The 15,141-nt window shown below is 43.7% G+C and overlaps 1 protein-coding gene and 1 pseudogene across 2 annotated transcripts in view; one reads left to right on the forward strand and one right to left on the reverse strand.

The window, feature by feature from the left end:
* The window catches only part of TMC5 (transmembrane channel like 5), a 63,385-nt gene that overhangs the window by 12,106 nt on the left and 36,138 nt on the right, over positions 1-15,141 (reverse strand). For both annotated transcript variants that reach the window (XM_025855524.2, XM_025855526.2), the window contains 6 exons: positions 12,581-12,732; positions 10,089-10,233; positions 8,861-9,016; positions 4,969-5,120; positions 2,728-2,806; positions 1,664-1,761 (listed from right to left, as the gene is read on the reverse strand). In XM_025855524.2, coding sequence (XP_025711309.1) covers positions 1,664-1,761; positions 2,728-2,806; positions 4,969-5,120; positions 8,861-9,016; positions 10,089-10,233; positions 12,581-12,732 — 782 coding nt within the window. The remainder of the gene's footprint in view (positions 1-1,663; positions 1,762-2,727; positions 2,807-4,968; positions 5,121-8,860; positions 9,017-10,088; positions 10,234-12,580; positions 12,733-15,141) is intronic.
* Positions 7,628-8,502, forward strand: LOC112811452 (ubiquitin-conjugating enzyme E2 variant 1 pseudogene; annotated as a pseudogene).

Here is a 15,141-nt window from a genome sequence, read left to right on the forward strand (position 1 = left end):
AGGGAAAATGGAATTAATACAATGCATTTGAATAGAGGTACTGCTGAAGTGGTTTAAAAAAATTCTAGAGGGGTGCCTGGGTGGCTCAGGTTAAGCATCTGACTCTTGATTTCGGCTCAGGTAAAAATCTCAGGGTTGTGAGATTGAGCCCCGCATCAGGCTCCATGCTGGGCATGGATCCTGCTTAAGATTCACTCTCTCCCTCTCCCTCTGCCCCTCTTTCTAAAAAAAAGAAAAATTCTAGAGAACATTATTTAAGTTATCCCTCCTTATATTTAAATAGTTAATTATAAGCTAACAATAGGTATTAAATGAGATCATTATTAAAATTATCCTATTATCTCATTTATACCACTCTTTGCTTATTCAACCTTTTTCTCAGGGACCAGATAAATTCAGAACCTCCGAACCCAAATAAACTGAACATTTTTCCATTTCTGGTTACTGCTATTGGATTAATAGTGCTTGCCCTGTTTTCTAAATCCACAAGAAGAAGCCAAGGTCTCCATTTATTCGGAGGAAACTTGAGACCACTTTGAATTCTTCATACAGAGAGGATGCCAATTAAAAAAAAAAAAATTGCCATGAAAAAAACAAAAACAAAAAAACCTCCCCACCTTTACGTCCAGACCCTGGATAGAGGCTGTAATGAAAGTGAGTTTGGGCAGACTGAGTGAGGAGATTTGTCATGCAACCTACCCACTGAGGAAAGAATCTTTATGTTATGCCATCTCATCATGGGGGCAGCTCAAAGAAACGTGTGTCTCTAAGGAATGAGATGCTTGGCATATTATTAACAAATAAATGAATAAATCAATAAAAGAGGACTACATATGGGCCAATGATTGATTACACTGCCTCAATTCTGTATACCTGGCATCTAAAATAACAATCAGCATAATAATCAAATTCAATTAAATGAATCATGACATAAATCTAGATGTACTGTTAGGGAAAGATACCACAGCAGAGTTTTAAGATTAATAAGAGCAAACACCACAATGATTTTCATTGTGATCCCATTTTTGTCTTTGAAATTATATAATACACACACACATACACAAAGCAGTATGTGCACAGAAAAATCTGGAAGGATATACACTAGAATTAAAATTATCTATGGCGGAGGGGTGCCTGGGTGGCTCAGTCATTAAGCGTCTGCCTTCGGCTCAGGTCATGATCCCAGGGTCCTGGGATCGAGCCCTGCATCGGGCTCCCTGCTCCGCGGGAAGCCTGTGTCTCCCTCTCCCGCTCCCCCTGCTTGTGTTCCCTCTCTCGTTGTCTCTCTCTCTGCCAAATAAATAAATAAATAATCTTTAAAAAAAGAATTATCTATGGTGGAAAGTTCTCAAATGACTTTCAGTTTCTATGTTTTATTTCTAGCCCTTTTTTTTTTCCAAGAGAAGATTGTAAAGGGCTAGCTGAACCAAATGAACTTGGACAACAGGACTGTCAGATAAAAGTGAAATATCGGTGAATTCAGAAAGAATCAGTATCCCAAAGAATGAAAGGCAGACTTCTAACAGTGTACACTACAGTATATAAGGGATACTTATGTACTAAGTATATAAGTATAAAGGATACCCATACTTCCTGCTCAGCCAAGCCTATGGCTCTAGTTCCAACATCAGGTGTTAATTACTCAAGGCTGACAAATATTTACCTCCTCAGGAACTCGCCCAGGAAGGAATCAGCTAAAGAGAACACAAAATCCATCAGGAGGAGTCGGTAGATTTCCTGGCCAATGAGGGTTTCCCAACACTGAAAGGCAAATAAGAGTCAGGAGATGCGAAGCGGCTTTGCTTCTTGCCCAATTTCCATCTGTTCCTGGCATCCTGCACTCATCAGGACATGGCTGGTGGATCGGTTTGACCAGGTCCTTGTGTGCCTAGAAAAGCAGACCCACTCTGGGCACCATTAACTTGTTGAGTTTGTTTTCAAGGGTGTTTATTCCCTTTCTGTGCCCCTCCTTCCCCCAGTAAGTCTTGCCCACCACATGTACCCCAAACTTTCCCTTCTCATTATCTCTCCTCTTAAAACTCTTCCTCCCTGTCCTCCGCCCTCTGGATCCCATCTCTCAGCCAGGGAGAGCAGAAGGCATCGATGGTAATAATGCCTTCACTCTTTTTATTAACCTTATGAAAATTCATTAATATCTGCCTAAGAAAGTGCCCTGGGGGGGCGCCTGGGTGGCTCAGTCGTTAAGCGTCTGCCTTCGGCTCCGGTCATGATCCCGGGGTCCTGGGAGCGAGCCCTGCATCGGGCTCCCTGCTCCGCGGGGAGTCTGCCTCTCCCTTTGCCTGCCGCTCCCCCTGCTTGTGTTTTCTCTCTCTCTCTCTGTCAAATAAATAAATAAAATATTTTTTTAAAAAAAAGAAAGAAAGAAAGTGGCCTAGGAGTTTAGCAGGCTAGCACAAACTGGAAGGCTGAATTAGTCAGTTCATGAAACTGATAGCCAATTAATTACCTGTGCAGGAAGTCAGTGCTATGAGCTGATGGACTGAGAGCTTTTAGATTTGGCTGAACAAGGAGAAGGAGGTTTTGAGTGCACAGCCCAAGGATGGATGGAGGGATGGATGGATGGAGGGATGGATGGATGGAAGGATAATATGATATCTACTCTAAGATCATGAGTAGAAACTCTGAGAAACCAGAGAAACTCACTTCTTCCCTGGTGGTCAAAGGTTAAGAAACCAAACTCGAGGCAGAACAGCATAGGAATCTCACCTCTTCACCAGCCTGGGCCACAATGTTGAGCCAATAGTAACAAAGAATTCCAATGATTGATATTTTCAGAAAGATGTTTCTAGATAACAGAAAACAGCTATCATTACCTTCCATGACAATCATTAGTACTGTTTGCCAATATGTCCTTTTGGTCATGTGGTAGGACCGAAATTTCTGCTCCCCTCTGGTTTGAGTGGAGCCATAGGGCTAGTTCTGGCAAATGAGTCATGAGCAGAAGTGATGTATGTCACTTTGTGTCACTTCTAGGCTGCAGCATTTAAATGCCAATGAGACTCTCTGGAACTCACTGTCTTCCCTCTGAAATGGCCATCAGCAACATTTGAGATGGTTGCTGCTCTCAGCCTGGATCCTGGCATGAATGACATGACCAAAACCCCCTGCCATCCACAAGGGACATATAGTATGAGCAAGAAATAAATCTTTGTGTTCTAAGCCACTGAGACTGAGAAGAGAGGGGATGTATGTTACTGCAGCATAACCTAACTTATATCAACTGATATACCCTCTTTCAGTGCCTCTCCAAACTATCTGATTTCACTTCTCATTGATTGTAATAACAGTAAACATACATACTATTCACTGGGTGCTGACCATGGACAGTACACTGTGTTAAGAACTTTACTGAATCACCTTAGTCTTTACAACTTAATGTTTACAACTTTATAACTCTTAATACTTACAACTCTATCATCACGTAGATAGCATTTTATGTCTATCTTACTGATGAAGAAACTGAAGCTCAGAGGTGAAACAATTTGTCCAAGGTCACACAGATTCCGAGGGGCATGACAAAGATTGATACAGAGGACCATCTTCTCTAACCCCCTGAGCTCTTAAACCCAGTCATTTTGCCTTAAATCAACACCTGCTGGTTTTAATAGGGCTTCAGCATTTGGTGTGCCAACAATTGTGTGCCACTAGACCAGTCGTTCTCAAAGTGTGTCCTCCAACCCAGTAGCATCGGCCTCATCTGTAAACTTGCTAGAAAGGCAAATTTCCAGGCCCCACCCCAGAGCTACTGAATCAGAAACTCTGGGGACAGGGCCACACAATCCCTTCAGGTAATTCTGGTGTATGCTGAAGGTTGAGAATCATTGTGTTAGACAGTAAGTTTCATAAAGGAAGGAAACTGGATCTTTTTCAATGCCAGATCCCTAATCTCTTCCTCATACCTAGCTCGCAGTAGACCTTCAATATCTCCTGGATTAATGAGTTAATGTACCTTTACTGCAGGGTAGCTCCACATTAAATTTGAGAAAACATACTCATCTAAGCTGAGAAAAGCTCATCTTATATCAAAAAGAATTGCCTATTTCGAACCTTTCCCATTTTCTCTTCATGCAGAGAAGATTTTGAACTATTGAATATTTTGTGAAGCAGTACAAATGGCTGATGTCTACGAAAAGTCCATTAACCTCTTTATGTGATCAGGAAAAACAAATAGCAAAGTGATTGGTTCAAAATGGCCCACTAAGCAAACAGGTCTACCACCCCTCCATCCAAATTCTCCAAATGATGTTGGAGAGCTGGTCAGGACTCAGATCTCAGAGGCATGGAAGGCAAAGGCTCTTGAATTGATCAGTAAAGAATCTCAATTTGCATTGTACAGACCTATTATTATAAACACCACCATAACCAGGAACTAGTCAGGGAACTATCCAGAAGAAGGAATAAGGACAAAATTTGGGTAATTTTATGCTTTGTTTATCGAAACCCTGGGTTCACCTCTAGCGCAAAAGGCACACCCTCCCAGCCAATGAATTGCCAAAAGTATCCTCTCTACCTCCATATGGGTGTCTGAATTACAAAAATGCCGCTCTTCCTCCCAGCTGAGGCAGTGGCTATCCAGGCTCACAGCTTGACTAATGGGAACACTGGATAAATTTCAGTTCCCATGCAGCTCCTCAGCCAGGAGCCTTTCTGCAGTCCACAACATACACATCTGTACATCTCATAACTGAGACCTATGTTAAACCTCAGGCTGATCGCAATCGGGAAGATAAGCCTTTGCTTTGAGCAAAAGGCAGTTGGACTTCTCTGTATTTTCTGAGCACCTTTTGGATTTTCTGGCAATGAACCCCCACCACACGAACACACTCTGTTCTTAAAACTCTTTCTGGAAAACAGCACTTTGGTACTTGAGCCTAACCCTTTCTAGCTCCCACCTCATTGCCCTCCATGGAAATAGAGGCTGGTGTTGGAGGTGGCGGACACACCTACCGGATCAGGAGGGTATAGACTTCGTGCCGTGGCATCTCGTACCACTCCACGAGCCTGAACAGGGAGTAGAGGCGTGGCACTGCCAGGTTGATGCAGGACACAATGAAAGGCAGTAACAGTACTGCCCCAGGGTCCTTGTGCTTCTTCAGGAACTGCAGGGGATGGAAGGAAACAACTGAGAGGCCGAGCGTGCACTGAACTCCTCTTGGCCTCCCACAGGAGAATGCCCACAACGGAGAAACCCCAGGAGTAGCTCCTCACGGGTTCTTGAGCACTCACCCTGAGCCAAGCATCACCCACGTGACTGTGCGTGTAATCCTCATGACAGCCCGGCAGGTAGATATGAATAGACTTACCTGATGGGCAAACGGAGGCCCAGAGAGGCAAAAATGCTTGCCCGGGGTCACCCACTAGGTGCTGGCAGATTTGAACCGGGTTGATGTGTCTTAGGGGCCTGAACGCAAACAGCCATCCTGTGAATTTACCATCCTCAGCAAGAGGTCTAGGGCCACAAGAAGGTGCTCCCTGGCTGTCAGAGCAAAACCTTAAATCTGCTGAAGCTACAGCACCTTGGTATCCATCACTGTAGCATGTTTCCTTCCCTATCCTGGGTGGCCCTGTTCATTTTCACTGGGCTTTGCTGTTCTTGGGTGCTGAATTAGGGAAAAGGGGGGCCTCTGCCAGCCCACACCGTACCTTTGTATGAGGTCCAGAGAGACACCCCTTCCTTCATATGGATGTGACACGCTGGCATTTGGTTCAGAGTGGGGGCTAGGGTGCCCCTCTGCCAGGCATCCTTGGAGTAAGGGCTTCCAGTGGATTTTTCTTCTGTCTCCCACTACCCCGTCCTCCACCCCCAGGCCTGACCCTGCCTCCCTTTACCTCTGGACGGTTTTTGGAATGCCCCGCTTGCACTCTTGGCAGTATTTCTGTAGCCATGGATCCAAATGCTGCCCCTTCCCCATGCTTATAAGCCGCATGAGGAGCCAGATGCATAGCTTCTCTGAGCCTCTTTTCCCTGTCTGTATAATGAGGAGATTATCGTGTAACCCATAGAGTTATTTGAAGAATTAAATGAGAGCGGGGGCACCTGGGTGGCTCAGTCTGTTAAGCGTCTGACTCTCAATGTCGGCTCAGGTCATGATCTCAGGATCGTGGGATCGAGCCCTCCATCCGGCTCCATGCTCAGTGGGGAGTCTGCTTAAGATTCTCTCTCCCTCTGCCCTTCCCTCCACTCTCCCTCTCGCTCTCTCTCTCAAATAAATAAATCTTTAAAGAAAAAGAATAAAATGAGACCAAATAAAGCAAAGTCTGGCCCCTAAATAACACAGGTAGGACACCATTCACAGGAAGTGATAGTTGCCAATGAGTATGACCCCTGGAGTGGTACAAAGTTGTTCCTGCCTGGCATAGAGCAGACGTTCAAACAACAGGAATGACTCCACTCTGCCTCCTCACCTCCTTAGCTGCCCTCCTTCACTTCAGGTGGGTGTAGAGAAAAGCTTCCAGGTGAAGAAGAAACTCAGAAGTCTTCTTTATGCCTATAGCTGCCTGGTCACAGTTTGCATCCTAAGTAGACATCGCTAAGCCCTTAAGCCTTGAGACTTAATTTCCCCTCTTTCAGGGCACACCTTAATATGGTTAATGGCAAACCCTTAGATTTATATAATCCCACAACCATTTTCTTGCTGGCTTCTCCTTTACTTATTCAGCCATTTGGTTGAGCACCTATTATGTATGAGGTATTGAGTCTGGAGCCCAGCTACCAGACAGATGTATAAACAGGTACTTTCAATACCACACATGACAAGGGCACAGGGAAAGCCTGCAGAATCAGGAACATCCAACTCAGTCTAATGAAGGTGATGGTGGTGAGGAAATGACCCTGTGCTGAGGTCTAGAGAAGGAGAAGTTTGCCAGATAACAGAATTAGGGGAGGCGGGGTGGAGAATGAACTGCATTTTCCCACCTAGAGATAAGGAAAGGCATGATATGTTCAGGGAACTGTGTTCAGTTCAGCATTTAGTGTTGCTGGTGTGTAGGATATGGGTAGTTGTGGGGTGTTGAGACTAGAGATGTGGGCAGGGTCAGATCATATAAGATCTGTCAATCATGCCATGGAGGATAGATTTTATATTGAGGGTAACAAGAAGCCATTAAAGAAAGTGACATGGGGCGCCTGGGTGGCTCAGTCATTAAGCGTCTGCCTTCGCCTCAGGTCATGATCCCAGGATCCTGGGATCGAGCCCCGCATCGGGCTCCCTGCTCAGCAGGAAGCCTGCTTCTCCCTCTCCCACTCCTCCTGCTTGTGTTCCCTCTCTCGCTGTGTCTCTCTCTGTCAAATAAATAAATAAAATCTTTTAAAAAATTAAATTAAAATTAAAAAAATAAAGAAAGTGATGTAATCGGACCCACCTGTACCATAATTCAAGAGGTCAGCAAAATGGCTACAATTAGCCCCATTTTCCAAGGGATTTGAAAGCCAAAACCTACAGAAAAGCAGTACTTTGCCCAGATCACCCAGCTAATTAGTCTCTGAGTTCATGTTACTAGGAAAAAAAGGAAGAAAAAAAAAAAGCTAACATTCCTTCATCCATCACCCACAGTACTGGACACTGAGGAGATTCTTCACATAACTCTTCTCTGGTCCTGACCACACACCTACAAAGCCGGGTCCGATCATTCCTGTTTTGCATGTGAGGAATACAGGGCTCAGAAAGGGAAGAAGGGGCCGGCCTTGAGTGACAGTGGTGCAAGACGGCAGCCACCACGGGCCCGGACAATTTATGAAAACCGAATATGCAGCCTTAAAATAGAATGTGGACCTAAATACCCAGAAGCACCCCCCTTTGTAAGATTTGTAACAAAAATTAATATGAATGGAGTTAATAGTTCTAATGGAGTGGTGGACCCAAGAGCCATATCAGTGCTAGCAAAATGGCAGAACTCATATAGCATCAAAGTTGTCCTGCAAGAGCTCCAGCGCCTAATGATGTCTAAAGAAAACATGAACCTCCCTCAGCTGCCTGAAGGACAGTGTTACAGCAATTAATCAAAAAGAGAAACCACAGGGGCGCCTGGGTGGCTCAGTGGTTAAGCGTCTGCCTTCAGCGCAGGTCATGGTCCCGGGGTCCCGGGATCGAGCCCCGCATTGGGCTCCCTGCTCTGCGGGAAGCCTGCTTCTCCCTCTCCCACTCCCCCTGCTTGTGTTCCCTCTCTCGCTGTCTCTCTCTCTGTCAAAAACTAAATTAAAAAATTTTTAAAAATTTAAAAAAAAAGAGAAACCACAGGCCCTCCCCCCTCCCCCCCATTCGATTTAAGCAGTCATTTTTCACAGTAGTACATCTTCTAGATACGTCTTGTAGACCTCAAAGTACTGGAAAGGACGCTCCCATTCAAAGGCAATTTATCTTAAGATACTGTAAACAATACTAATTTTTTGTCCATTTGAAATATATGTTAGTTGTGCTATAACAACAACAACAAAAAAAGAAACAAAGGTTAAATTGTTCACAAAAGTCCATCAGATCACAATACTTCCTGAGTATCTACTTAGTGCCGGGGCAGTGGGAAGCATTAGGGATAGAATAATGAAAGAAGAAACCCCAAATCCCAGGTCTGTGGTCCAAGTGCCCATCTCTCCACTGGCCCAGAGCTTCTCTCCTGAGGTGTGCACACACATCACCTGGGGACATGGTAAGGATGGATTCTGAGTCCATGCGCCAAGGGAGGGACCCAAGATTCTGCATTTTTTTCACAAGGTTCCAGCTGATGTCAATGCTACTGGCCATGGAGTCTGTGAGTACCAGCTGACACTGCTCTCCCCTCCAGCATCCCATCCCTTCACCTGGTTCTGTGCTCTGGACTCTGGGGCTCCCTCCCCTGTGGTTACCTCTGAGTTGTTCTCAGCCAGGTAATAAACAGCTACGCAGCAGGCAACCGCCACTCCAGTAGAGACAACCCAGGCCGCCAGGTGGGCAGAGAAGCGGATCAGCTGCTGATTGAGCGTTAACTTGACATTCTCTTGACGGATTTCTGACAGGTTTTCCTACAAACACAAGGAAGTCAAGCTGGTTCACAGGACCCTCTCCACTGTTAGCAAAGACTCTCCGGGTGAATCTTTGTCACTTCGAAACACAAACCCACAGAAGAAAGAAAAGGGAAAGTTCATGTCAGATGTGGATGATGAGAGACCCATAATTTCCCAATAAAGATCGAGAAAAATCTCAAATGGACCAAGAACCCCCATCACGGCGTCAAACACTTTTTCCATCTTAGAGGACTGGGACCGTGCTCTTGAGGAAAGCACTTTGAAGTCATGAAGTTCTCTTTTGAAGAACAGCCTGGGTATCTACACCAAGGAAGTTAGCATCTTCAAACCTCTTGTCAAAGCCCCTTTGCTAATAAATTCTGCTTGCTCTTTTTTTTTTTTTTCTATTTCACCCAACCTCCCATCTGGCAACCACCAGTTTGTTCTCTGTATTTAAGAGTCTGGATTTGGTTTTTTTGGTTTGTTTATGGGGTTTTTTTCCTATTTCTTTTTAATAAGTTTTTTTCTACAGACCAGGGTTTCTCAACATCGGCATTAGTAACATTTTCAGGCCTTTTTCTGTGTTGTGACAACTTTCCTGTGTATTGCAGGATGTTTAGCAACATCCTGGCCTCCACCCACTAGACACCAGTACCCCCTCACCCTCACTGTGACAATCAAAAAAGTCTCCAGATATTGTCATATGTCCCCTGAGGGGCAAAACTGTCCTGAGTTGAAAACCACTGGAAAAAATAGTAAACTTGGAACTGTGAGGTCAAGAAGCATTTACACTTAACATTTTGATATAAATCCCTCAACTACCCTCCAGTAAGCTCGTACCAACTACAGAGCCAGCATAGCATGTGAAAAGGGTCATTCCCTAAACCATCACCAGCACTGGGCATTAGGAATATTTTTAGGTGTTTTTGGTTCAGTTTGTTTGTTTCTTTTCTTTCTTTTTTCTTTTTTTTTTTTTGCCAGACTCATGGACCACCAAAAAAAAAAAAAAATCATTATCACTTTAAGAAAAGTTATAGACATACTGAAGGAAGTTGGCTGTGGGAAGGTGTGTACAGCAGGCTCGCCTTACCCTTATTTCAGTGCTAAGATTCTTCTGTTTCAGCTTCACAGCTTTTTCGTGAGTGACGGTGAAGTCCCAGCAGAAAATCAGTTTAGCAATTCCTCGGGAGTAAATGTGGGGGTTAATGAAGTTGTTCCGGAAGTACCTAGCCATGCTGGGGAAGGCAGAAACCAAAATACTCAAGAGTTATTGGAGCAGGCATTGGGGAGTGCAGGAATTAAACAAAGGAAAGTCTGATCATCAACAGCGAAAGGCAACATGGCAGAGCCAGCCCCAGGTTCTACTGAACAGTGCAAGTGCAGACATAATGGTTAAGAGCATTGGCTTCAAGATCCGACAGGCCTGGCTGACTATCCTGGATGGCCACCTGGGGGATCTTTGTTGTTTTCACTGCTTTGAGCCTCAGTTTCCATCTCTATATAATGGGGATAACAATAGGACCCACTCACAGAGCTTTATGAGAATTGTGTGAGTTTCTGTTAGCTGCAGTACCAAATTGCCCCACACTCAGTGGCTTAAAACAACACATGTATTCTCTTACTGGAAGTCAGAAGTCAGAAAATGGTTCTAAACCCAAGGTGTCGGCAGAGCTGTGTTCCTTCTGGATGCTATCGGGGAAAAGCTGTTCCCCTGCCTTTTCCAGCTTCTAGAGGCTGCCCATATTTCTCGGCTTATGGCCCCTCCCATCTCCAAAGCCAGGAGAGCAGCATCTCCCAACCTCTCTTTGACCCTCCTGCCTCCCACTTGTAAAGACCCTGATGATTAACTGGCCCATTTTAAGATCCTTAATTTAGTCACATCTGCAAAGTCCCCTTTGCCAGGTAAGGTAACATATTCATGGGTTCTGGGGATTAGGACCTGACATCTTTGGGAGGCAGGGGGCAGTGTTCAGCCCACCACGCGAGGCAATGTAGCAGTTAGAACAGTAAGCACTCTAGAAAGGCAGGCGCTAATATCACGGCGACGTCAGCAGGACTCAGTGACATCAGCCCAGGAAGCATTTAGCACTGAGCCTGACATGTAAAAAATGCTGACTAAATTTCACTACCTCTCCAAAATTTGCCACCGCTGACTTAACAGCAGCTTAAGAAACGTTTTGTAGTTTCAATAAAATAGAACAAAACGAAATCTCATTTTAATTTTTGAGTTATAGTGCTGGAAGTGAGGTTGTTACGGGCTGAATTGTATACCCTAAAAGTTTGTATGTTGAAGTCCTAACCCCCACCATCTCAGAAAGCGACAGTATTTGGAAGTAGGGTCTTTACAGAGGTAATTTTGTTAAAATGAGGTCATCAAGGTGGGCCCTCATCCAATATGACTGATGTCCTTATAAGAAGAGGAGATGGGGGCGCCTGGGTGGCTCAGTCATTAAGCATCTGCCTTCGGCTCGGGTCATGATCCCGGGGTCCTGGGATTGAGCCCCGCACTGGGCTCCCTGCTCGGTGGGGAGTCTGCTTCTCCCTCTCCCATTCCCCCTGCTTGTGTTCCCTCTCTCGCTGTCTCTCTGTCAAATAAATGAATAAAAATCTTTAAAAAAAAAAAAAAAAGGAGATTAAGACTCAGACATGCACTGGAGGGAAGACTATGTAAAGTCACAGTGGGAAGGTAGCCGTCTATATGCCAAGGACGGAGGCCTCGGAAGAAACCAACACACCAACACCTTGACCTTAGACTTCCAGCCTCCAGAACTTGAGAAAACACATTTCTGTGTTTAAGCCACCCAGCCTGTGGTACATGGTTATGGAAGACAAAGGTTGAACACCTGTACCTCCTCTTGGACAGTTGTCCCTTTGACAACTGTCCAGCCGTGCCCTTCTTGTCATAGAAACAGTTGGGTCGGGGCACCTGGGTGGCTCAGATGGTTAAACGTCTGTCTTTGGCTCAGGTCATGATCCCAGGGTCCTGGGACTGAGCTCCACATCGGGCTCCTGACTCAGCGGGGAGCTTGCTTCTCCTTCTCCCTCTGCCTCTTCCCCTGCTCATGCTCTCTCTCTCTCTCTCTCTCTCTCTGTATCTCTGTGTCTCAAATGAATAAATAAAATCTTTAAAAAAAAAAGAAATAGTTGGGTCACTATAACCTTATTTTCAGACTGACCGATTTATTTGAAAGCACACAAAAACCTCTCTTCTTATCCAAACTTATTTTTTAATATATTTTTTTTAATTTTTTTTAAAGATTTTATTTATTTGAGAGAGAGAATGAGAGAGAGAGAGTACGTGAGAGGGGGGAGGGTCCGAGGGAGAAGCAGACTCCCTGCTCAGCAGGGAGCCCGATGCGGGACTTGATCCTGGGACTCCAGGATCATGACCTGAGCCAAAGGCAGTTGCTTAACCAACTGAGCCACCCAGGTGCCCCAGTCTGTGTTTTAAAACAGGAATGATCAGACAGCAATAGGAAGTCAAAATTGTAGAGAAACTGTTTCCTGGGTCACTTTTGAGTCTCTTGAATTTTACCTAAATCTAAACAGAGCTTAGAATCAAGAAATGCAGATGCTCCATACCTGAATAGCAAACTGAAAAAACAGATGACCAAACATGCTCCGATTGTGAAGAGGTAGGCCAGCTGCATGTTGTAGGATGCCCCACCGTTCCTGTGCCCAATCGTAGAATTGGTGTAAAAGCCATAGTACATCACTGTGTTTCTAAAATAACCCTGAAAGGGACAATAAACCCTAGGTCAGATGGATCTATCGAGAAAACGATGACTATGGTCAGTCAGCACAGTGCAACTCTCCTATCTGCAAGAAACTTGCATCAGTCAGTTGAGACATTTTATTTGCAGAGAAAGGGCACCCAAGGCCGTTGAGAATGTAGACATTTTATCACTAGGCTCTTCGAGTTGGAAAGGACTCTCAAACACTCCTTACAATGGAGGAACCCAGCTGTCACCACCTGAAACAGTGATCAAAGCATGACTAAAACCAGGAAAGCCAGCCATTATGGGCCTCTGTCATCTGTGAAGTATTATGGTCAAACATGTTCAATAGGAAAGGAATCAAGCCATTAGGTTTAAATTTCAATTTATGGGAAATAAGGGGTCAGAGTAACAAATCAGACAGACCATAAGGAAACAATCAGACAATTCCAGAAGGTAGGACATTGGTGTCCGCATGACAACTGGCCTGGTTTCTGCAACAATGTCAAGAAAAAAGGGGGCTGTGTCTGGAGAGATCATTCTAGATCAATTGAGAATTCAGAGAAAACACAAGCAAATGCAAAGTATGGGCCTTAACTAGATTCTGGTCTGAATGAACAAGCTAGGAAAGACATTTTGGGGACAACTGGAAAATTTGAATATGCTTTGGATTTTAGATAATATTAATTTTTAATTTTGCTAGATGTAAGAACTGCAGAAAGTGTCCTTATTTTTCAGAGATGCATGTTGAAGAAATTGGGAATAAAATGTCCTGATGTCTGTAATTTACTGTAAAATGCTTCCAAAAACTAATAAGATAAAACAATATGGCAACATATTAATAATTTAAAAACCTATGTAGTGGCTATATGAATGTTTACTTACTACTCTTTACTTTCCTATATGTTTGAAATTTTTCATAATAAAATGTTTCATATATACAAATATAAAAAATATACATCAGGGGCACCTGGATGACTCAGTTGGTTAAGTGTCTGACTCTGATCTCAGCAGAGGTCTTGATTCTCAGGGTTGTGAGTTCAAGCCCTTTGAGTTCCATGCTAGGCATGGAGGCCACTTAAAAAAAAAAATACACACATACACACACACACACACACACACACACAACAAGGAGAAAAATGAAGGTGAAATTTACACAATAATTCCACTTCAGTGCACCTATCCCAAGGAAAATTTTTTAACAGAAAAAGAAATTAAAAAGATAAATGGAAAAACCTGACTTTGAACATTCTACTTCAAGAGTCAGCAAATTTTTTCTGTAAAGAGCTAGACAGTAAATCTCTTTGGCTTGGTAGCTACAGCAACTCCACTCCACCATAGCAGGAAGGCATCATAGGCACATAAACAAAGGGATATGGCCATGTTCCAAAAGGACTTTATTTATGGGCACAAATTTTAATTTCACATATAATTTTCATGTTTCATAACATGTTATCCTTGTTTTGATTTTTTTTTCAACCATTTAAAAATGTAGAAACAGGTGACAGGCCACATTTGGTCCCAGCTGTCATTTGTCAATCCCTGGTCTATAGAATCCCAATGGCAGGAATGTCTTCTAGAAGGTAAACTCACAAGACAGGAGCCATATGTCTCTCAGTAGGGAGCTGGGTAAATAAATTATGGCTGCTATTAAAAAGGATACTGCGGATCTATTTAGATGCTCAAGATACATAGCGAAGCAAAAAATGTTGCAAAGTAAGACCTGTAGTATCCTGGGGTTTTTTTTATTATATTTTTAAAGATTTTATTTATTTATTTGAGAGAGAGAGAGAGAGAACAAGAGGGGGAAGGGGCAGAGGGAGAAGCAAACTCCCTGCTGAGCAGGGAGCCTGATGCGAGACTCGATCCCAGGACCCTGAGATCATGACCTGAGCCAAAGGCAGATGCTTAACCAACTGAGGCACCCAGGTGCCCCATCTTTTTATTATTATTTTTTAAATGTTTACCTATCTACCTACATATTGACCTAAGTATCTAACTGCATATGTTTGTATGTACCTATCTATCTATGTCCATATAGAAAGAAAACGGTGGACAAAGATACACTCTGAGCTGGGGCATTAGACAAGGGAAAAAGGCTAACATGGACTTTCACTTAGTTTGCTCTCTTCTACAATAGGAACCTTTCAAAAGGAGCACTGTATATTGTAGAAAGAAAAATAAGAAAGAAAAGGTAGCTCTATGAACACCAATATGAGATGTCCACCACAGAGCAGGTGAAACAAAGCAAGTCGTAGGCGGTATATATGAATAATTCATCTTTTGTTAAAAAAAAAACAAAAGAAAGGGATGCATATGTACATGTGTATGTATGTGCATGTGTGTGTGTCCGTATGTGCACAGAAAAAGAGATTGTGAACAACACAAACTATTAACACGGTTACCTCTGTGTTGTGTGTATGTCAC

The sequence above is a fragment of the Callorhinus ursinus genome, unplaced genomic scaffold (assembly GCF_003265705.2).
Source record: "Callorhinus ursinus isolate GAN/ISIS: 27379988/994484 unplaced genomic scaffold, GSC_fseal_2.0 scaffold13, whole genome shotgun sequence".
NCBI classification, from domain to species: domain Eukaryota; kingdom Metazoa; phylum Chordata; class Mammalia; order Carnivora; family Otariidae; genus Callorhinus; species Callorhinus ursinus.